This window comes from Callithrix jacchus, chromosome 3 (genome assembly GCF_049354715.1).
Source record: "Callithrix jacchus isolate 240 chromosome 3, calJac240_pri, whole genome shotgun sequence".
In the NCBI taxonomy this organism is placed as follows: domain Eukaryota; kingdom Metazoa; phylum Chordata; class Mammalia; order Primates; family Cebidae; genus Callithrix; species Callithrix jacchus.
The window spans coordinates 184,295,055-184,318,522 of NC_133504.1; the positions used below are offsets into that span (position 1 = coordinate 184,295,055).

The 23,468-nt window shown below is 45.0% G+C and overlaps 1 protein-coding gene across 1 annotated transcript; it reads right to left on the reverse strand.

The window, feature by feature from the left end:
* Positions 1-2,189: 2,189 nt before the first annotated feature.
* LOC128931508 (uncharacterized) lies at positions 2,190-15,238 on the reverse strand. Its single transcript, XM_054252668.2, is given in 3 exon segments — positions 2,190-2,318; positions 14,928-14,995; positions 14,998-15,238. Coding segments are annotated over 3 exon segments (438 nt in total).
* Between the last annotated feature and the right edge of the window lie 8,230 nt (positions 15,239-23,468).

The window sequence follows — 23,468 nt, forward strand, 5'->3', positions numbered from 1 at the left end:
ATTCCATGCTCCACATCAGCCACAGAGCCCTTCTTTCCCAAGCATGGCACTGGCTGTCCCTGAATGTCCCGAGGAGGTGCTGTGGGGCCAGCCTGCAGGCCCAACACTGTATTTTCCACATTGCCAGGATTCCCAGATCACCACTTCTTTGAAATTCATTGCTTCTCGTCATGAGCTCTATTTAAAAAAAATGAGAGAGCATTTTTAAGAAACATTTTTCCCAAGCCCTTTAATGTGTACATTCCCCATCTCCAAATATATACATATACATCCCTATTTCTCAGCTGGAATGGCTGTCTAAAAGATTTGGTCTCATGTAAATAAGCCTGGCTAGTAAGTACTTGTCTCACACCGATAATCCCATCATTAGAGAAGCAGGAACAAGGCCACACTTGGCAAAGCAGGTGGCCTCCTCTGGGGAGCAGCTCAAGTGGATGGAGGAGAGCTCCCAGTGCTGCAGCCCAAACACAGCTGCCCAATCAATCAGCCGGGAGTCTGTCTTCTGCTCACCCTTGCCTGAAATGTTCACCGTTAAGTGATCCCCCGAGTTAGATTAAGAAAAGCCTTTAAAATGCCTCACATTCTGCAGCTTTCACAGCGCTCCCAAACCCATTGTCCTCAGCTGGTCTCCCTATCCTGAAATCCCCCCTGCTTCTTTGCATTGTCCATGTTATCATTTAGATAACTTAGATTTACCACATGCAGGAGATGCCACCTTAGCAGACTGCAGCTGCTGCTAGAGGGGACAGTTCCTGGGCACCCTGATGGCTTCTCATCTCAAGGCCCTCTGAGGCTCAACTTCTCTACCTCAGAACTTCTCTGAAGCTACATTAGCTGGCTCAGCCCCTAACCTAGCAGTTCAGGAGAGTTAAAGTCTGCGGGAACCACTCTCAATGATGGGGGATGAGACTCACCAGGTTCGTCCCTCAGCCTCTTGGGCTTCAGGGCTGGTGTTGACTGCATTCTGCACAACTCACTAGGGTCTCCAACAGGGTTGAACCCATAGTGTGCACCAGCTCAAAAACACACCCTCAACCGGCTTTTCCTCTGTGAGGTTATAATTATCCTCAGTTAGTGGTAGTTACTGCTGGAAAAAGGTCACTCCAAAATTGTATTTAGCCCATAAGTGTACGAGGCAGTGACCCAGGAGGGGCTCTTCTGGGTTGAGCTAGACTGGTCTTGGCTGAGTTTGCTCATGTGTCTGTGGTCCAATGGTAGCAAGGCTGAGAGACTGTGCGAGGTCTCGGATAGCTTTGCTCACCTGCCAGGTGGTTGACTGCCTGTCCACTGGAGTGAAAGAGGGGACTGAGCCATGTGTCTTTTTTCCCCCCTGACAACAAAAGCCACATTCAAATGAGCCACGTGTCTTATGCATGTGTTAGAAGCAGGGTTCCCAGGAGCAGCCAACACCAGTCTGCAAGTGCCTTCCATGCCTCTGCCTGTGTCATGGTAGCTGGTGTGGCAGCTGTGAGAAGAACCTGGCAGACCTCCAACTACGGGACTATGCCTGACCGCATGAGTTTACTAGGACTGCTGGAACAGAGCACAGTTGTCCCTCGGTATCCATGGGGTTTCAGGACCCCAAGGATACCAAAATCCGCAAATGCTCAAGTCCTTGAAATAAAACGGCACAGTGTTTGCATCTGACTGCACACATCCTCCCATCTACTTTCAATCACCTCTAGATTACCTGGGGATGTGGTGTAAATGCTGTGTATAGATAGTTGTTACACTGCATCATTTTACTGATGGATTGTTATTTTTAGGGTTCTTTTTTCTTGAATATTTTTGATCTGTAGCTGCTTAAATCCAAGGATGCAAAACTCAGAGATTTGGAGGGCTGACTGTACCACAAAGTAGGTGGCTTAAACAACGCAAATGTATTCTCTCACAGTTCTGGAGGATAGATGTCCAAGGTCAAGGTGTCGTCAAGGTTGATTTCGTTCTGAGAGCTCCCTGCTTAGCTTGTACATGGCCACCTCGTTTCTGTGTTTCACATCATCTTCTGTGCATGCCTGTGTCCAGATTTCCTCTTTTTATAAGGACAGCCTTCATATTAAATTGGAATCCGTCATACTCCAGTAGGGCCTCATTTTAATTAATCATATCAACAAGGACCTTTCTAAATAAGGTGACATTCTGAAGTACTAGGGGTTAGGGCTTCAACATAAGAATTTGGGGGGAACAATTCAACCCATGTCCATGCCCATGCCCAGCTGCAGCACTCCGAAATTCAGCTCTGCACTGACTTCAAGCTCCCCACAAGCCGCTCCCAGCCAGTAACTGAGCTTGGCAGGGATACTGAGGCAGGCCTCTTCCTGGTAGAAATAAGGTTCCAGAAGTCCTGGACCCTGTCTATTTCTTTTTATACCTGCTTACAGTTTAGCCAGTTCTTTTCCACACTCATCTCTTTCTTACAATAGTGATCACGGGATACTAACGTTTAGTTTCCCCGTCTTCTCACCGTAAGCTTCACGTTCCTTCAGTACATTATCTGCCTTTCAAGTTATGCTTACAACAGCTTTACCAAATATTTCACAGGTTACCGTCTTTCCAAACCTCAGTAACAATTCTTTCGCTGACTGCCATCTGGCCCCAGAGCCACATATTTTAGGGTTTGTGTTTTGGCAGCTCCCTACTCCTGGTGCCATAACACCATCTACCAAAAGAGGGGACTGAGCCATGTGTCTTTTTTCCCCCCTGACAACAAAAGCCACATTCAAATGAGCCACGTGTCTTATGCATGTGTTAGAAGCAGGGTTCCCAGGAGCAGCCAACACCAGTCTGCAAGTGCCTTCCATGCCTCTGCCTGTGTCATGGTAGCTGGTGTGGCAGCTGTGAGAAGAACCTGGCAGACCTGTAGACCTACAAGTCTACCTGTAGGTCATGAAATTATGTAGGGCTTCACCGAAACTGCTGTGGAGGGAAGGAGAGGAGCAATCGGAACGGAGCTCAGAGCGCTGCACTGGCAGAGTCATTCACGTGGGACTGAGAGAGCACTGCTGGTCCACGTCCAAGGATGGGGACTGCTATGGTCTGAATGTCTGGGTCTCTCCAAATTGCATATGTGGAAATTTAATCAAGGTGAGAGTTTTAAGAAGTGGGGCCTTTGGGATCTGAGAAGGGCATTTGGGTAGAGCTCTTCTGAATGGGATTAATGATCTTATAAAAGAGATGAAAGGGAACTGTTGACCCCTTCCGCCATGTGAGGACGTAGCAAGGCACCTTCTCAAAGCAGAGAGCAAGTCCTCACCAGGACACTGAATCTGCAGATGCCTTGATCTGAGACTTTCCAGACTCTAAAACTGAAAAAAATAAACTTCTGTTGTTTATAAATTCCCCAGTCTTAGATTTTTGTTTGAGCAGCACAAAGGAACTAAGACAAAGGTCACAGAGACCATGGGGTGAGTCTCGAGACTTCCTCCAGCTCCAGTTTTCTGGTCTCCTGCTGCCATTTTCTGTCTGTAGAGAGGAACAAACACTTTCATCTTGCTTACCTGCACTTACGAAAAGTCAAACTGAGTCATGCTGAGAGCCAGGGAACATAAGTCTGTTCTGCAGAAGCAGTCAGCTAGTTGAAGGCAATGTGGAGGGACGGAAGAGAGCAGCGACGCTGGCACTAACTCTTTGACTATGGCATCCATTGTACCAGCTGCCATACACCTGGCTACTTCTACACTTTATCTCTATTCATCCTACAATCCATATTAGTTTCCCCACTTTCTAGAAAGGAAAACTCAGACCCGGAGGCACCAAGCAAGTAATTCAAAATCACACACATTATCTGTGATTAAGCCTGAGTTAGAACTGGACCTCGGATTTCCACATTTCTGCCCTTTTCATGAAACTGCCTGACTTTGATCCTCAAGTTTTTTCATCTATGACATGAGACTCCTGGACTAGAAATCTCTAAGTCCCTTTTACCTCTGGGATTCTGTGTCTCTAAGGATGAGAATAACAAACGTCCTTTGTCTCTAGCACTTCCCAACTCAGAGCCCTATCACGCTCATTACACCTAATCACTGCAGCCAGAAGCATTTAATAAAATGGATGGACTGAAATTGGGGGTGGTGGGGTGGGGGATGCTGCTGGTGTGGAGAAACAACTCTCTTTACTTAATGATGGCTACTATGATTTGGTTATAAATAACCCATGAAGACAATCAGGCTTCTCTGGTAGTCCCTGATTGTAGTGGATGTTGGAAAAGAGTGACCACAAAAATGCTCTAGGCTGATTGGGAAGGTGCCACTTATAAATCAGCTGGGCTGAGTGCATTGCATAAACTGAGCATTTAGCTTAATAATTTTAGCCAGTTGATTAAACACAAGAATATGGAAGCCTCCTGTTACTTCTCAGACGATAAGACAATGGCATTCCACGGCCAGTGTTTACTGTGGTCCCCAATGGGAGCTCCAGTTACTTCCCTCTGTACCTGCATCCCTTGGATCACCTGGTTGCACCAGACCCATCCTGACTAAAATCCCTGCAAAGGACCAAAGAGGGGAAAGGGACAAAAATCAAAAATAAATATCACCTGCTGTCTTTCCAAAGAATCCAGCAGCCTCTATCCATTCACCGTTCATTTAGTCCTCATTCCACACACTTTCCTCTTGCCCCTGCTGAATGCCAAGCACCGGGCTGGAACCCTGGGGACTAATGGAGATGGAATAGGAGAATATAGGCAAAGGAGTTCAGTTATTCCCATCCTTAGAGACACAGCTTTCTGTGAGCAGTTATTGATTAGAATATATACCTCAAGATTGTAGGATTATGTGCACCACTGCACCCTAGCCTGGGCGACAGAGTGAGACCCTGTTTCAAAAAAATTAAAAAATTGTAGGATCATGGAGAAAGCATCTTAAGTGTCTGGTGCTGTGGACGGCAACACAGGCAGAAACTGGTGGCTAGGGAATCAGAAGTTTTTCAGGAGGGAGCGTTTGACATAGGCTTGGACTGAGCAGAATAGGGCAACAGAGAAACAAGTTTATGAATAATTCACTGACTTGGTGGCAGTTGATAACTTGAATCTTCCTTCAGATGATTGAAGTTAGTAGCCCAGCTATGAAAGTCAAGGTTACAGATGTCTCAGTCAGAGCTTGCAAATGTGTGGACGAGGCTCATCCATATGCAGAGATGGGCTTCTGCCAAGTCATGAGAGTTTTGGTCTGTCTCCTTCTCACTTCTAATGTCTGTGCCTACATGCTTGAGTCCAGAGTGCTCATGCAAAGAACAGGACCCTGGAAAAATCACACCAGGGTTTGGTTCTAAGCTTAGCCATTTTCTTTCTTTTTTTTTTTTTTTTTTTGAGTCTCACTCTGTTGCCAGGCTGGAGTGCAGTGGTGCAATCTAGGCTCACTGCAACCTCTGCCTCCTGGGTTCAAGCAATTCTCCTGCCTCAGCCTCCTGAGTAGGTGGTACTACAGGCATGCACCACCATGCCCAGCTAATTTTTGTATTTTTGGTAGAGACGAAGTTTCACCATGTTGGCCAGAATGGTCTCAATCTCTTGACCTCATGATCTGCCTGCCTTGGCCTCCCAAAGTGCTGGGATTACAGGTGTGAGCCACAGTGCCGGCCAAGGATTAGCCATTTTCTAAGCATGGGAACAAAAAAAAATTACGTAACCTCTCTGAGTTTCAGTTTACTTGTGTATAAAATGGGGATAGTGATACCAGTGTTACAGGGAAATTGTGAGAATGAAAACAGTTTAGGAGAGGTTAAGTTGTCCTGGGGCCACCTCTGTCATTGCAGTGACCACACTCTGTAGTGAGAGCACCCTTGAGAGCAGAGCTGCTGTGTGATTCATCGCTGAAGCCCTGGTTCTTGGAACACTTCCTGAGAGCCATAGGCACTCAAGAAACATTTGGTAATATTGTGGTAGATCATAATATTGTATTATTATTCAGCAAACATCTGTTTTCCCTCCTTTTCATGGAAGTGATATACTTCCCCGCTCCACTGACATTAGGCTTGGCCACATGACTTGCTTCAGCCAATGGAATGTGAGTAACTCAGTGAATGCCACATCCAAGCAGAAGCATTAAAGATAAATGTTCCTGCATGGCCTCTAGTGATCCTGTCCTCCAGCATGAGACAAGCATGCTTCAAATAGCTGCTGCTACTTCCCTGGATCCTCTCCTGAGAGCCAAGTGAAGCAAATAGGAACCCAATTCACCACCTAGATCCAGGCCCATCTGAATCTAGCCAAGCCCCGAAGAGCCCTGTAGAACCACAGCTGACCTACGGATATGAGAAGTAAATGCTTGTTGTTGGTAGCATTAAGATTTTGGGATTACTTGTTATGCAGCATCATCACAACAAAGCCTGACTAATACATTGTACAAAGTTAACTGAGTGCTGACAATGTGCCAAGTATTGTTCTAAGTGCTTTATACAAAGAATCCCATCTAATCCTTATAGCATTGTGTGGAGTGGTGTGATAAGTATCCCCATTCAACAGATTAGAATTGAGGCATCTAGTCAATCCCATTCATGTTACTCCTCCCCACTTACTGCATCCAAATGAACCAAGCCTGTGAGCAGAGTTCGCGCCAAGGGCTGGAGACAGCAGCGTGACTTGCCTCAGTTTGGCTGCCGGACCTATCTGCACTCTCCATCTCGAGGGCTGTCAGGTGAGACAAAAGGCCACGGGCTGAGTCACTGAAGCAACAACAGAATGCAAAGCAAAGGTCTGCAGTTTATGAGGACATTGTGCTGTCTGTTTCCATGTCCCCATCAGTCTCTGTGTAAGCAATAAACTTGCTGCAATTGAGATGTCTAAGAGGAGCAGAGACCTCTGCCTATATTTTCCCTGGAGCCAAGCCTTTGTTTTAGCTCCTGATGAAAAACAGGTTTAACCAGCCACCTTAAGGGCGCCATTGTATCTTTGAAATGTAAAATCTTTGAAATGTAAACTACTACCACAAGCCCCCTTAAACTGCTTTCTGAGCAGATATCACAAGCCCCTGATAACTATTTTTTATGGAGTTTCTATTTCCTTTCTGTTTACCCCTTTCTTTCTACTGAGATAAAGTAAATGTAAACAAGAAAAAAGGTATAAAAGCTGTAACCCGCAAAAATAAATTTGCTGTGTTTTGACCATAATTTTCACGCAGCCCTCCAGACTCCACTTTCCTGTATTCTTTCACTTCTGCGCACTCTCTCTCTCAGGTTGAACGAGACATCTACGTTGGCGGTCTCGGGGACTCCCGCAGGTCGGTAGTCCCCTGGCAGACGTGCTGGACCCCGACACAAGCCTCCTGTGTTCATTAGAACCATAGACCAAGCCTGCTGGAGAAAGACAGGGCTGTGGAGATGGGAATGAATTGGCAAACAGCTTTGGGATGGCAGTGTTAAGGTCAGGGAAATACTCTCAATAACTTCAAGTGAGTATTGATGTTCATGAGGGCTGATCAAAATGACACAGAAATTGATGTCTTCAGGTGGGATATCTGAGGACCCTTCCTCAGCCTCAGGACTTAAGTCTATGGGAGCATGAGCCACATAGTCATGAGAGGCAGGGTTCAGGGAGAAGGCTAAGCTCTAGAGTCTCACTCATGGGTCTGAATCCCAGCCCTACTGCATGTGCAGTGCGATCTTGAGCAAGTCAATGACCTCTATTCCCCAATTTTGTGACCAGTAAAGTGATACTATTACTTGTACCTACCTTCTGGATTTGTTGGGACATTAAATTAGTTAGTGTTTCCAAGGTGCTTAGCACAGCGCTTTTGCATGTAGCAAGCACCCAGTCAATGCCCATGACCATGGCCCTCTGCTCATTCTACTGCTCTTGTTCTCCCTGAGGTCTTTCAGAAATAGAGTGTGAAAATGCCCTCTACCCACACAAGGAAACAGGACTTCGGGACAGATGACCTGTGCCCTGACCAAGGAAAGGCATCCCTCACTATATATGCAGGGGTACATCCTTTCCTACTGCCTTTTTTTTAAATCAGCAATTAAGGTTTTAGTTCTCTTTGTTGGCATGCAAAGGTATTTTCTTAGGCCTTCCAGTGCAGCCATCACAAAAATGCTTTCCATTTCTCAGGGAGAAAATTTCTAATGCACACTAAATCCAGAATTCAAATGAAGAAAATAGAGGCACCTGGGGGCTCTTATGAGACTGAGTGACTCAATTACAGGAGATGTGGAGACTTGGGGGTTAAGACTGATCATGAATCGCCAAATAGAAAAGCCCTGGAATGGCCTTCAGAAAGAATCCTCCTGGCAGTTTTAACTTTCACCTACAAGCAAGTTTTCTCACTGCTCAGTACAGCAAGCTGAGGACAGCAGCCTCAAAGCATCCGTCTGAGGATAGAATGAGTTAATGCATGAAAGCTCCTTGGCACAGGGCCCAGCACAAATTAAGCAGTCACTCAGTGTTGGCTGTATCTTTGGTGATATTGATCCCAAATCCAGACCTCTGTTCTGGTCCTCAGCTCATACACCCACCTGGATGGCCCATATGCACTTTAAACATGAGTCCAAAATGGAATCCAATGTATCAGATCCCCTCATTGCCACTACCAGGTTTGCTTTCCTCTCAAGCCACTGAGGGGTCTACAGAAGCAGAGAGCGTGATGAGAACCCATCTTTAATTCTGGGTCGCTAGCACTGGGGCAAAGAGTAGGCAGTCACTACATCCTCAGAGCTTGTGAGTTTTAGTTTGCTTTGTTTTGCAATCTGTCATCCCCACACTCTTACTATATCAGACAGTGCCAAGCCAGACAAGCATAGGTTTAAATCTCTACCATGTCACTTCTTAGCTGTGTGACCTTAAGCAAGGAGCTTGAGCTCTCTGAGCCTCAGCACCTTTAGCTGTACAATGAGAATGAGCAGGCCTCCTCACAGGGCTGCTATAAAGAATTAATGAGGCCAGGCATGGTGGTTCATGCCTGTAGTCCCAGCATTTTGGGAAGCCAAGCTGGGTGGATCACCTGAGGTCAGGAGTTCAAGACCAGCCTGACCAACATGGTGAAACCCCATCTCTACAAAAAATACAAAAACTTAGCCAGGCATGGTGGTGGGCACCTATAATCCCAGCTACTTGGGAGGCTGAGGCAGGAGAATTGCTTGAAACCTAAACCAGGAGACAGAGGTTACAGTGAGCCAAGATTGCACCATTGCACTCCAGCCTGGGTGATAAGAGCGAAACACCATCTCAAAAAAAAAAGAATTAATGAGATCACTCTGCACAATTCCTAATGTGGCATCTGATATGGAATGAGTTCTAGTAAATGAGCATTTTTTACACTCATAATGACCCTGAGATGTATCATTATGGTTTCATTATTAGAGATGAGAGAAACACATTCAGAAATGTTAAATCATTTACTTAAAATCACACAACTGAGACTCATACCAAAGCCCCTTGCTTCCTGGTCTGATGCTCATTCCTTGTGGTCTGAAATGTCAAGTCATTTTAGCAGAATGGCAGGGGAGAGGGGGACGGACAGTTGCTTAAATTATTGATTTCATTTTAACAGCCTCTCTTCCTGCAAGAGGGGCTTGCAGTAGCAAAGGCCTGGCACCTTTGAGTTTGTTTTCAGTCCATTTTTTAAATCTTCTTTCCCTTTAACTCTTATTGAAAATGGCTTCCTACCACTTTGCACAGAAAGATCTCGTTCGTGAAATACCAAAACAAAACAAAACACAGGCCTTTGAAATGCTGGTTTGCCCCATCCTAAGAGCTAACATTTGCCAGCTGTGAATTAACATTCCTTCTGCTTCTTTCCATAGAAAATCAATCAGGGCCCTAAAATCCCTGCACATCTGTATTTAATCCACAAATAATTTAACAATGCTCCATCTTAATGAGATATTGGGAGAAAAGCATAAATGTCAGCAACTTCTTTTACATGGAAAGAACAATAGGATATGAACTTGTTTACGCTTCTGATGTCCCTTGGAAATGGATTCCCCAGAACCAGGAGTGCCCTCCCCGTCAGTGATGCACAGTGCTGCAGTAAGGGCAGCGAACTGGGGGTTGGGGAACCAGGACTCCAGTTCACACCACCTTGCTGGAGTACTTGGACAAGTCCCTCACTACTCAGGGCCTCAGTCTCTGCATCTGCACAACATGGGGAGTAGACAACGTGATTTCTGAAGTCTCTAGCCAGATTTCAAATTTGCTTAAAGCACATAGAAAATTGCTAAAGAGAAAAAACTATAATGGCTGTTTCTGTTCAGCCTGCAAAATCTTGTGGATTAATTACATAATTAGGTATGAACTGTCTCAAACGGTCTTTCATTTAAGAATGAGGATGTAGGCTACAGCCATATACCCTGAACATGCCCAATCTCATCTGATCTTGGAAGCCAAAAAGGTTCAGACCTGGTTAGTAATTGGATGGGAGAAAATGAAGGTGGAAATAGTTCTTTGTGAATACAGATGTGTCTGCTTATTTGTGCACATGTGTACTCACAATTGGATCTTGAGCACATGTGTATTGTGGAGGCATCTGTGTGCCTGCGGAGTGTGTGTGCCTAAGTAGCTGGTGTGTGTTTGGCTGCAGAGCACAGGAGGTCAGTAACAGCAGGTGGCTGCCTGCAGGGACACTAATAATTACTCATTTTATACAAACTTTGTAGCAACAACATTAGCTATTCCATTTCTGACTTTATGAACACAGAAAATGTGGCCGGACACAGTGGCTCTTCTCTGTAATCCTATCCTTTTGTGGGGGCTGAGGCAGAAGAATCACTTGAGCTCAGGAGTTTGAAACCAAATTGGGCAACATAGTGTGACCTTGTCTCTAATAAAAATTTTTTAAAAATTAGCCAGGTGTGGTTGTGCATGCCTATAGTCCCGGCTACTTGGGAGGCTGTAGCAGGAGGATCAACGGAGCCCAAGAGTTCAAGGCTGCAGTGAATTAGGATTGCTCCACTTCACTCTAGCCTGGATGCCAGAGGAAGACCCTGTATCCCTGCCACAAAAAAAAAAGAAGAAGAAAAGAAAAAAAGAGACATGAATAGAAAACCTCTCCTGGTTTGCATCCTGGATTAGAGAAATGAGCAGAGGCTTTCAAATCAAACAGCAGTAATTTCATGTCTTGCCCCTCACCCAGCATCTCTGAACCTGAATATTTTCATCCAGGTTGACTTAGAATGAAATGGAAAAAGGGTTTACAAAGTTCCAGGGGCATAGTGAAGGGCTTAATAAATGTTTTTCTCTCCTATTTCTTCTATATTAGTTAGCTATTGCTAAGTAACAAATTAACCCAAAACTTAGCAGCTTAAAACAGCAAGTGTTTATCTGATAATGTCTGTGGGTCAGGAGCCCAGGCAAAGCTTCACTGGGTCTTCTGGCTCATAGTCTCCCAAAGGCTGCAATCAAGGAGTAATACTAGGCTGTGGTCTCAACTGAAGGCTCAACTGAGGAAGGTTTCCTTTCCAAGCTCACTCATGTGGTTATTGGCAGGTTCAGGTTTTGGCTGGCTCTTGGTCAGACACTCCCCCCACCTCCAGTTTCTTGCTACTGGCCCTCTTTGTAGAACACCCCACAACATGGCTGCTGGCTTCCATCAGAACAAGAAAGCAGGAGAGCAAGAGAGAGTGAGCAGGATGGAAGTCACTGTCTTCTTATAACCTCTCAGAGGTGCTGTTCATCAGTCTCACCATATTGTGTTTGTTAGGAGCAAGACGTTAGGTTCACCCAACATGCAAGGGAGTGGAGAGGATTATACAAGGGCATGAATACCAGGAGGCATGGATCACTGGAGGCCTTCTTAGGAGCTGCTGGGCAGCCTGTCTTCCAGCTCCCAGTGATTCACATTTCCCACCCCATGCAAAATACACTTGCCTCCTCCCAAGATCCCTAAAAGTCTTCTCCTCCTTCTGCATCAACTAAAGTCCAGAATCTCATCATGTTAGGTCTTGGGGTGGGGGCTTCTTGGGAATGACTAGTCACATGCAGCTCCTAGAGTACAGTTCCTCCTGATCTGAGGGCCTGTGAAACTAAAGAGACACATTATCTGCTTCCATACACCTAGCATTAAATGGTGTAACAGGCATGGGTTAGCTCTATATCTGTCTCCTTTTTCTTTAGATGTTTCATGAGACAAGTATATTAATTTTGTATTCCACTAATTTATTCATTCAAAAAATACTTATTATGTCCTTACTATAAACTCCTTATTTATTTCGCATTCCCATTTTAACAAGAAGAAATCTTAGAATCAGAGGCAAAATATTACAGCTTGACCCACCGAATTGTTTTCTCTTCTGTAGAAGGACCTCTAGGATTCTCCATCAATGAGGACTTTCTAGTCACAGCTACAGTGAAGTTTGAGTTTAACTATTTAAACCACCAATCGCAAAGACTATACATTCAAATTCTTTTATGTGGCAGAATATCTAAGAATAATTCAAGCTAATAAAAGATCTAGATACTCATCAGATTTATTCATTGCTAATAAGAGTCCCCATTTAATATTGTAGCAAAGGCAAGATGAAGGCAGGATCAAGGCAGATAAATTTCAAACGTGAGAGCGTAGACCGTTGGTGTTTCTCAATTGTGGCTACACATTCTAACACATTCAAATTTTTTTAAAAAGTGAAGCTTAGGCCCTATCCCTTAGAAATTCAGATTTAACTATTTGGAGTGGGCCCCAGACATCTATATTTTAACTTTCTTTTCTTCTTTTTTTTTTTTCAGATGGAGTCTTGCTCTGTTGCCTAGGCTGGAGTGCAGTGGTGCGACCTTGGCTCATTGCAACTTCTGCCTCTCAGGTTCAGGTGATTCTTCTGCCTCAGCCTCCTGAGTAGCTGGGACTACAGGCATGCATCTCTATCATAGTTATGTCATGAACGAAGGAGGACAAATGCGAAATCGAAGACAAAAGTTTCTATTTTAAAGAAGGGATTGGAGGCTCTTTGCTTCCAGCGAACAAAGACCCTGAGCTTTCACAGCCCTTCGTATTTATTAAGTAAAGTGAACAGGGAGGAGGGAGTGATTGTCAGTCAGCTACTTGACTTATCGCAGGTACTGCTTTTCTTGTTCAACAGGTTCCAGATGTTCAGGCAGATAACCTCAGGAGCACAGATAGCCTCCAGGAGCCGGGGACCTGGGGCGTGACTGCCCTCAACGCTCTTTCTGGCGGCAGACACAGCTTGTCAGTTTGCCAACATCCTGCTCTCATGAGGACAGTTTTCTGTTTGCTCCTATAGCCTGCAGAGGCATATTGAGTTGGTCACACCGCACATTGTTGGGGTCACCAGCATCTCCCCCTTTTAGTTTTTGAATTAATTGAATGAAGGTAATTCCAGGCTGGGCAGCTTTCAATTGCCGGTTGGTGGTCCACGCAATCCTACAGACTACGAACAGAAAATAGAGACGTGATAGCATTGTTCCTATAATGATAAAGGAAACCTTGAGATTGTTTAAGATAAGTCCGAGGGTGAAGGCTCTCCAAGCTCTGCTGGAATTCTGTCCAGGCTTCTAGAGAAGGCTGACGCTCCCGAGTTTGCTTATTCAACAACCTTGTTTTGTCAATCACTGACATCAAAAGTAACATGGGATGTAAAACCTCCTTGTGAATGACCCTTTTACACGGGTCCATGGATATTCACTTTGACCGTATCCCAAGCGGGTTACATAAATGTGGGTGCGGTTGAAATGACAGCACAATGGCTGCTGCAATTGCAAACTTTTTGCTTGTTCTCCCAGCCACATAACGGTCGTCTTCAGCATCGCCGCTTCTGTTTGTAAGTCGGCATGAGTTTTATTTTGGAGCATCCATGCCTGGCTGGCCGTATGTGTCCCATTTTCTCCATATTAGGCTGTCTGAACAGAACTATGTAGTGCTATTGAGGACACCACAACAGATGTTATTAGTGTGACCAAGGAGACGACAGCAAAAGTGTTCATGCCTGAGGCTCTACGAGCACACGGAGTGAGCCGGACAGGAAGAAATTTCACAAAATGGAAAGCAGAGGTAGCAGCCCGTGTTTCAGACAAATTTACAGGAATCCATAATCCAGGAATATGACCTAGAATTATTAGGGCGGATATGTCGTGTGTTTGTATAGTACTGTGATTAACGCAATGATATAATTGACAAGAGACACAAGTCAGTTGGGTGATGTTTACCTGGAGTTGACCCTTCTTAGCTGCTAGAAAAACATAAAGATTGAAAATACAAACCATAAATTGAGCAGTAACGTTTCTAACAAAGGTGATAGAAAAGCTACATTGAACAGAATTACAATTATTGGATAGCATTCTGGCCCAAATGCTACCACGTAAGTGGGAGCACTGCTTTCCAAATTGACTCCTGAATTGGGCCCCTTTTTCCTAGATAATGCCACGGAGGTAAGGGTGGGCTAAAGCCAGTGCCGTGCCAAGGAAGTTGTGTGGCAGATTGGGATTGAATCCCAGTTTGATGTGACAAGGAATTGCTGAAGGTCCGCCACTGGTGCCAACAAAGTTTGTACCAAGAGGTCTGATTTACATCTTTCCCATCTAACTGGTCGTGAGGACCCCAGTCAATAATGTCTCTTATCAACATAAGTGCTGTCTGGCCAGGGGGCCAAGACACTGGGTCCAAGGGGCAGGGGTGAGAATTTTCAAAGGGAGTCAATGTCGCATAATCAATACAATGTGGGTGATGGGGCCGGGAATAATTAGTAAACACAGCAGTAATATTAATAGAGCTGAGGCCTAATGAATAGATATTTTTTCCTGATGACTTAACCATCCCTGATATTGGATTGCAAAACAGCCATGGTTGAGCAATGTATCCATGGTGATACATAAAGGAGGTCCTTCTAAAGGAGCCATGTAATTGATGCTATTGTTCTGTGTCTCGGGGAGTTAGGGGTCCTGGAGCCTATGCTCCCTGATCATGATATATTGCAAGAGGAGTGTCACTCCACAGTACCAGTTGCACTGCTGGGGGTTGGGAATATATGCCCAATATGTTTTTGCCTACACAGGGGAAACACCCCACACAGGACACTACAGCTAGCGTTGCCAAGAACATGGAGTCAGGGGTTTTTCCTGACCCTGGCGCTTCAGCAGTTTCTCAGCTTCCTGCGTGGTTTTCTTGATCTGTCCCCATGTTACGGGTTTGGTTGTTGTCATAGTGACTCTGGTCAGCCCTCGTTCAGTCTTCACATTCAGATCCAGTTGGTTCATGGCTCGTGCTGGAGGGACTGCACCCATGGGTGGCCATCATGGATCCCTCCAGTCTGCTGTTCCATGGTTGCACCCACCTGGAGGGCACCCACATCGTTTGTCCATCTCCCATAAAAACACAAGCATACCCTTGTCCCCATGCCAGCACATCCACCGGGACTTCCACCGTCCTTCTTCCAGGGATTTCCATGACACTTTTAGATTAACTTGCCTCTGTTTCTCTAACACTTGCCGATGTCTTTCTGCTGAAATCTTACCATCCGTACCAGGAGTCAAACAATTTAAAGTAAACAAGGCTAAATGCCACTGTGTTTGAGGTGGTGATGGGTCTCCTATTCCCCCTTTTAGTGTTTTCAACATTCGTGTTTGATATGCCCCCTCAATAACCCTTTGTCCTCAGGGATTGTATGGAATTCCTGTTTTGTGTCTGATTGCCCATAATTGTATAAAGTTCTGGAAAGCACGACAGACATAAGTAGGTCCATTGTCAGTTTCGAATTGTTTAGGGACCCCCATATGGGCAAATGACGATAATGTTGTCGGACATGACCAGCTGTTTCTCCTATTTGTAGCATGTAACAGATGAGAGCAGGTATCTGCAGTGACATGAGCATAGCTTAGCCTGCCAATGGCTGCTGTGTGTGTAACATCCATCTGCCAAATTTCATCTGGAGCTAAGCCTCGCGAGTTACATCCTTCCACGGGTGTAACACCAGAGATGTGATGGCAGGTGGGACAGGCTTGCATGATGGCTCGAGCTGGTTGCAAGACAGATGAAACGCGCGAGTGAGGGCAGAGGTGTTTTGATGTAATAATCATAATGCATGGGAAGCGTGGGCCTGTTGAAATACAGAAACAATTAACTATCTGCTTTCTCATTGCCTAGAGATAACGGCCCAGGAAGTTGTGTGTGTGATTGGATATGAGAAATATGAAAAGGAGCAGTACAAGAACAAACAACTTGTTGAAGTCGTAGAAATAAGCTAAAAAGTTCTGTCTGGTTCTAGGGTGCTTTTAATAGTGGCAGTCTCAATGTGACTGGCTCCATTGACAACATAGGCTGAATCACATTCAATATTGATAGGCGATAAGGCCGTGAGCTGCTGAACCTGAATAACTGCCAGTAATTCTGAACGTTGGGTTGAAACCCTAGGGGTCTTGACTGAATGTGTTTAGGTCCATAAATACCTGCACAGCCTTTAGAAGAGCCATCAGTAAAATAAGTCTGTCCACCTGGAATAGGCTCGTGATGAGTAATCACAGGGAGGATGAAAGGGTGAACTTTGTCAGATTGCAAAACCTTATCTGACGGATGATGATTATGTATAACTCCTACAAAGTCCTCAAGAGTGATTTGCCATGCAGTCGACATTTCCCAGAAACAATAACCTTATCAGGGTCATGTCCGGTAAGCACTTTTGATCTATGGCTGCCAATTGTTGTAAGTTGTGTGATTAAAGAAAGATAAACTTACAAAGATTTTACCATTTGATTGGATAGAAAAAGCCATTCTATTACCATTATAGTTTTGTCTGTGAACTATCCTAAAAGTCCTGTTGGAGAATGGGGAGTGGGAAGAATAAACAAAGGCAAAGGCTTTTGTGGGTGGAGTCGGGAAGCAGGTCGTTCCTGGAGCATTTGTTCTACAAGCTGCAACTCAGCTTAGTAAGTTGTTGGGAAGAATCTAATGAAGAATCTCCTCTGAGTGTTTGATAGAGGTGGTTGAGTTGGTAAGTAGCAGTACCTAGCATCAGGTGCAGCCAATTAATATCCCCCAATAATTGCTGGAAACCATTCAGAGTTTGGAATCTGTCTCTTCCAAGAGCTACCTTCAGAGACCAGGCACTTCTTTCAGCAACAGTAGTTCCTAAGTACTGATATGGGGAGGTTGTTTGCACCTTTTCAGGAGCTATTTTGAGATTCAATTCAGTTAAGGCTTGTTTTATTTCTCTAAATAGAATGTAGGACTGTTGGCAATGCCTTGGGGTAAAACTTCCCACTGTTAGCAAGAGACAGGCTCTCTGATTAATGGCACAGAGAATGCAAATCGAGGCTTGTCCTTCTCATGTAATGGAATAGCAAAAAAAACAATCCTTGAGATCTATAAATATGAGAGGCCAATCTCTTGGAATGGATGTTGGGGTGGTAAACCCTGCTGTAATGCACCGGTTGGTTTAATCTATGCATTAATACTCTCAAGTCATGTAGTAGTCTCTATTTTCCTGATTTTTCCCAAATCACAAATACTGGTGAATTCCAAGGGCTGACTCTTCCATATGTCCTGCATTAAACTCTTCTTTTACTAGCTGATGAAGCGGTCAGTTTCTCCTGTGATAGGGCCACTGATCCACCCATACAGGTTAATCAGTCAGCCACTCTAACAGCAAAGCAGTGGCTGGAGAAGTATCAATGACCCTCATTAGAAATCCCAAAAGCCCAGCCCTTTTCTATTTGTTTGCCCAGTTATAGATATTGGATCATGGCTTCCCTGCAGGGACTTTGCTAAGCCTTTTCCACTCTGATAACCCATCTTTTTCAACATATCCCATGCTATAAGTCTCGGCCCCATAGATTAACAGCCACATTTGCAACATAAGGTTGGAAAGTACGTGATTGCCCATCTGAACTGAGGCAGGGTAAAATTTCAGTACTCCGCTGAACTCTTTGAGCTGCTCCTATTCCCACTAAGGATGCAGAGGTTAATTGCAAGGGCCAAGATGAGGGCCAATTGCTTTTAGATACTACTGATACATCCATTCCCGTGTCCATAAGCCCATAGAACTTCTTTCCTTTAATTTGCACTACACAGACGGGCCAATTAGAAGCTATGGGTTGGGATAGGTAAATTTCCCCTGTAGCTGTACTCCCAAATCCTTGATTTCCTTGTCTCCCCTTTTGTGGAGAAGGGTGAAACTTGCAGAGGATCTGCAACAGCTGAGCAATATATTCCTGCGGTCCAAAAACCCAGAGATCCTGTGACATCACAATTACTTTAATTTCTCCTTCATAGTCAGAGTCAACAACTCCGGGGACAATGGTAATGCCTTGTAAGTTAAGACAGCTTTTACCCAAGATGAATCCCATATATCCTGTCAGCAAAAGTCCCCAAATGCCAGTGGAGACTCCTCTCTAACTGGTAGATTAACACTCTGCACTTCTGGGTGTTCTCTAGGGAGAGGAAATTAATGTTCCTCTGGGGACTCACCCCTGCAGTGGGGGTGTGGTCTGGATGGGGAATGCCCTCACTGTTTGACGGGCCCAGGTCCAGGACCCCCTCTCGTTTCCCAGCGGGGGAGTGCCGTTCTGATGAGATTTTGAGTGGCATTGATCAGCCCAGTGGTTTCCTTTATTACAGCAAGGGCAAATTGCTGGCGTTTTTTTCTGGAGGGTGGGGTGCCACGTTATAAGATACCTTCTGTCCATCAGTCCGAGGACATTCCTTTTTGAATTGCCCAATATTTCCACAGTGGTAACATTTTCCCACTTCAGGGCTTAATTTGTGGGGGGGTTTAGATTTGTTTACTACTAAATTAGCCATGGTTCGAGCCAACTTCATAGAACTTTGGGACTCAGTTCCTACATCTTGTCTGGCTTTGAGAAAATTTGCCAAGTTTTTTGCACATTTTACCGGTACCAATGCACGTTTACAATCCGCATATGCATTTTCAAAGGCTAGAGTCAGAGTAAGCATACCGCAGCAGCGGTATGAGGAATCTGGCACCGCGCTGCCTCTTGTAGTGGTGTGATCAAATTTGCATAGGGTTCCTGCAATCCTTGCATGACAGGTAGAAAAGATTGCACTGGGACACTTCCTCGGGGTTGGCAGCCCAGACATGTTTGCCAGACATGGCAGCTAAGGCTTACTGATGGTAAGCAGCATCTGGGAGTTTAGGATATTACTGATACCAAGTCTGAATACGGACCACTACCCAATAGCATATCCTCCGCAATGTTTCCATGTCCAGTGGCACGATTCTGTCTAGCCTGGTCTGCACACATTTCTTGCCAATTTAGATTCCATGTCAAATATGCGATAGCAGGCAGGCAAGTACAAGCTAAATGCTTTATATCAAAAGCGGGGAAGCACATAGCACCAAATACAGATTCTAACAGTCCTAAAGTAAACAGGCTCTGTACTCCATTACTAACCACACTAGCTTTTAATTCTGTTAATAGCTTAAATTCCACAGGAGTGTGTTCGTGAACAAGTTGTTGTGGATTGTTTGGATCGGGCATTACAGCAATAGGAAAAGCCCTAAGGTCCAAAGGGCTCTCCAGCTATAGCCGCAGCACACAGAATTTTCTGTATTGGAGTCTCTATTTCTGCTACTGAAGGAGGCGGCGGTGCAGACCAGCTCTCCTCCTCTCTGTCCTGTCTCTCACTTTCAATGGGTGCTGTTTGTAAGACAGAAGGCTCTTCCAATTTTTGAGAGTCAGACCATGGCTCCTGCTGTCCAGTTGAATAAGAAGGGGATAATGGCAGGAGGACAGTATGGACCGAACTCCAAGCAAAGAAAACAGAGGGATCTACTTTAAAACCTTTTTGATGAGCCCATTTCAAACCTTGTACCTGGTCCCAGTTTTCCACATCGAGGGTGCCTGTTTGTGGAAACCACGAGTTATATGTAATGACTTCCTGTAGAAGCTTAGTTAGTGTTTGAGAACTGACGTGAGCACCAGATTCTTCAAGTAAAACTTTAAGCAACTGTACATAATGTTGCTTCTCAGTAGACAAATTCTGCCCCATGTTACCCTGAATCAGAAACTTCCCACTCCCAGTACCTCTTTAGGGCACTGACCTTACATCCACTGCCAGCAGATTCTTCCTGGGGTTCCAGTCTGCCTGTAGTTTCACTACCTCTGCTCCAGGAGACCGTCTTCGTTCAGGTCCCTGTTCAGGCGCCACTTGCCATAATTATCTCATGAACGAAGGAGGATGAACACAGAATTGAAGACAAAGACAAAAGGTTCTGTTTGAAAGAAGGGGTCAGGGGCTCTTTGCTTCTAGTGAACAAAGGCCCTGAGCTTTCACAGCCCTTTGTATTTATTAAGTAAAGTGAACAGGGAGGAGGGGGCAATTGTCAGTCAGCTACTTGACTTATCACAGCTATTGCTTTCCTTGTTCAACAGGTTGCAGGTGTTCAGGTAGATAACCTCAGGAGCACAGATAGCCTCAAGCACAGGACCTGGGGCGTGACTGCCCTCATATTCCTTCTGGTGGCAGACACAGTTTGTCAGTTTGCCAACATCCTGCTCTCATGAGGACAGTTTGCTCGTGTACCCTCCAGAGGCATATTGAGTTGGTTATGCCCCCACCTTCTTGGGGTCACCAGCACACTACCACACCCAGTTAATTTTTGTATTTTTAGTATTTTTGTATTTTTAGGGCTTTCAACATATTGGCCAGGCTGGACTCGAACTTCTGACCTTCTGATCCACCCACCTCAGCCTCCCAAAGTGCTGAGATTATAGGCATGAGCCACTGCACCTGACCAATATTTTAATTTTCAATTGGTTCTGGGACAGATATGTTTAGGGGCTACTGAGAGACCAAGAAAAGAAAGTACTTAGAACCTTCAAGCATCCCCCACCTCCCAAGCTCACAGTATAAATCATTTACTAACCAGGCCCCTCAACATTATTGGTTGAAATGCAACCTTGGAGTCTTTCTCACCCCAGGACTCCAGGCAGCCCCTACCAATGAAGCCAAGTTGATACAGGAACAGGGACATATGTGTTAGCCCTGAAAAGCCATACTGGGTATGCTTTCCCAAATCTACAAATCACCAAGGGTGTGGAAAAATAGAGCCCCCTCGTGTTTAGCAGATCTCACTCATGTAGAAAACTGAGGTCTAATTACTATTGGAAAAGAGGGCCGAGATGGAGAGGAAATTTACAACCAAGTCTGATGAGAAACAGCTTCAGAACCTCAAAATGCTTCACCTGGAGAGGTCCCGTGGGCAATATACATGAAGGAGCTCTCTTCTTCCTGGGTCCCTCCGAAGAGTGGGATAAAGCCCAAAAGAGGGGCTCTCCAGGAGCAGATGCTCTTCAAATCCCACTTCCGTCCCTAACTGGAAGCATAACCTAGCTGGCTATTGAGCCTGTCTCAGCCTCCTTTTCCTCCTCTTTCAGATGAAGACCATGATGCCTATTTCACAAGAATATTGTGATGATTGCATGAGAAGATCCTCACAAAATATGTAGTCAACAAATGCTGCTTGTCACCTCTGTTCTGTCAATGCTGGCAGAGTCCTGGTACTCTCCATTCACTAGGAGTTTTGAGGACAGGAATGGTCCTAGAAGAGAATCAGAACAATGGTCTGCGTGTTTTCCCTGGAACTGGCACTGGGTTAATATCCTACAAATGGGAGACATGTGTCCCCTGGTCTCATACCTGGAATATCAAAATGATACTCCATTAACAGTGTCAAAGCAAAAGTCTGATGGCTCGGCCTGCTCTGGTGAGTAGGGGTACTCATATTCCCTTTAAGCCTTTCCCTGATTTGGCCTAGAGGCCTGGGGGTTCCACATGGGCTCAAGAATGTTCTCCTCTTAACTCTCCCCTCATGTCAACAGCTTCCTCCTCTCAAGCTTGACATCTTGTCCTGTTTCTTCCTATTCTAGGTGTGGCGAAGTCTAGTTTGCTGTTTAGTCTCTCTATCCCTCTCCTGGATGTTGACTCTACAGTTCTCTATCCCTAGTAGCTTCCCACGCTGCCTGTAAAATGGAGTGCAGGACCACTACATAGAAACAGGAAGATTCTGCCCTGTACTCTCAGGTCCCAAGAACACAATCACAAGCAAACTGTTTTTTTGTTGTTGTTGTTTGCTTGTTTGTTTGTGACAGCGTCTCACTCTTGGTGCCCAGGCTGGAGTGCAATGGTGTGATCTCAGCTCACTGCAACCTCCACCTCACCGGTTCAAGCAATTCTCTTGCCTCAGCCTCCTGAGTAGCTGGGATTACAGGCACCCGCCACCACACCCAGCTAAGTTTGTATTTTTAGTAGAGACGGGGTTTCACCATGTTGGTCAGGCTGGTCTCAAACTCCTTACCTCAGGTGATCCACCCACTTCAGCCTTGCAAAATGCTGGAATTACAGGCATGCGCCACTGTGCCCGCCCCATTTTTTAATTCTCATTGTGTCCATGCCCTTGCACATTTCACGTGAATCATATCACATAACCCTGACAATAAACTACAAAGTAAGCAACTAATTATCCCCATTTTAATATTTTTTAAGACCTAGGAAGGTAACTTAATCTCTTTGACTTCCAGGTCTCATGAAACATTAGAGATTCAATATTTGAACCAGAGGTGATGGTTTTTAAAATATGTTTGCTAGGTATCAAAATGAATGCATGGAATTTGGCATATGTGCATAGGTAGGCATAGAAATAGATATAGATGCTCATGGGTATGTGCACAAGCACATATGAATATGTTTGCATGTATATACATGTATCCATTTCCCAGTTCTGTCTTTTGAGAGGATCTAGAAACAATGCTACCCCCGTAACAATAAATACCCTTGTGCCCAGATCTTGATTTATACTTAACCATTCTCTGCTAGAAGGAAGCCAGGTCTCCTTGGAAAAATGGCTGACTTCAAGGCTTGAACAGAGAATATACAAAATGAGTCTGACATATCTTGTGTTGACAAGTAACTAACTACTCAAAGAATAATGACAGCACATTAAAAGGACACAGGGACCAACTGAAAAGGCTCCCAGTAACCAAATCTAAGGCAACCTACACATCACGGTAAGTTAGCATAATAAGTATGGACACCCTCTGAGAGATTCAAGGGCAGGGACAGTCTTAGAAGACAATAGAAAACAGTGTCCTGAGTGTTGCCCGTAGACTGAGCATTGTGTTCATATCCTACAAATGGAACACACGTGTCCCCAGGTCCCATACCTGGAATATCAAAATAGTATCTCATTAACAGTGTCAGATAAAGGATTATAACCTATTATAAAAACTAGAAACCCAGGCTGGGCATGGTGGCTTATACCTGTAAATTCCAGCACTTTGGGAGGCTAAGGTGGGAGGACTGTTTGAGCCCAGGGGCTTGAGATGAGCCTGGGCAACATAGGGAGACCCTGTCACTACGAAAAGAAAAGAAAAAATACCTTAGCATGGTGGCATATGCCTGTGGTCCCAGCTACTTGGAAGGCTGAGTGGGAGGATTGCTTGAGCCCTGGGGTCCAGGTCTCAGTGATCTGTGATCACGCCACTGCACTCTAGCCTGGACAACACCCTGTCTCAAAAACAAGCAAAACTAGAAACCCAAGATTCTATGCTGATGTAAATAAATACATAAACAAATATT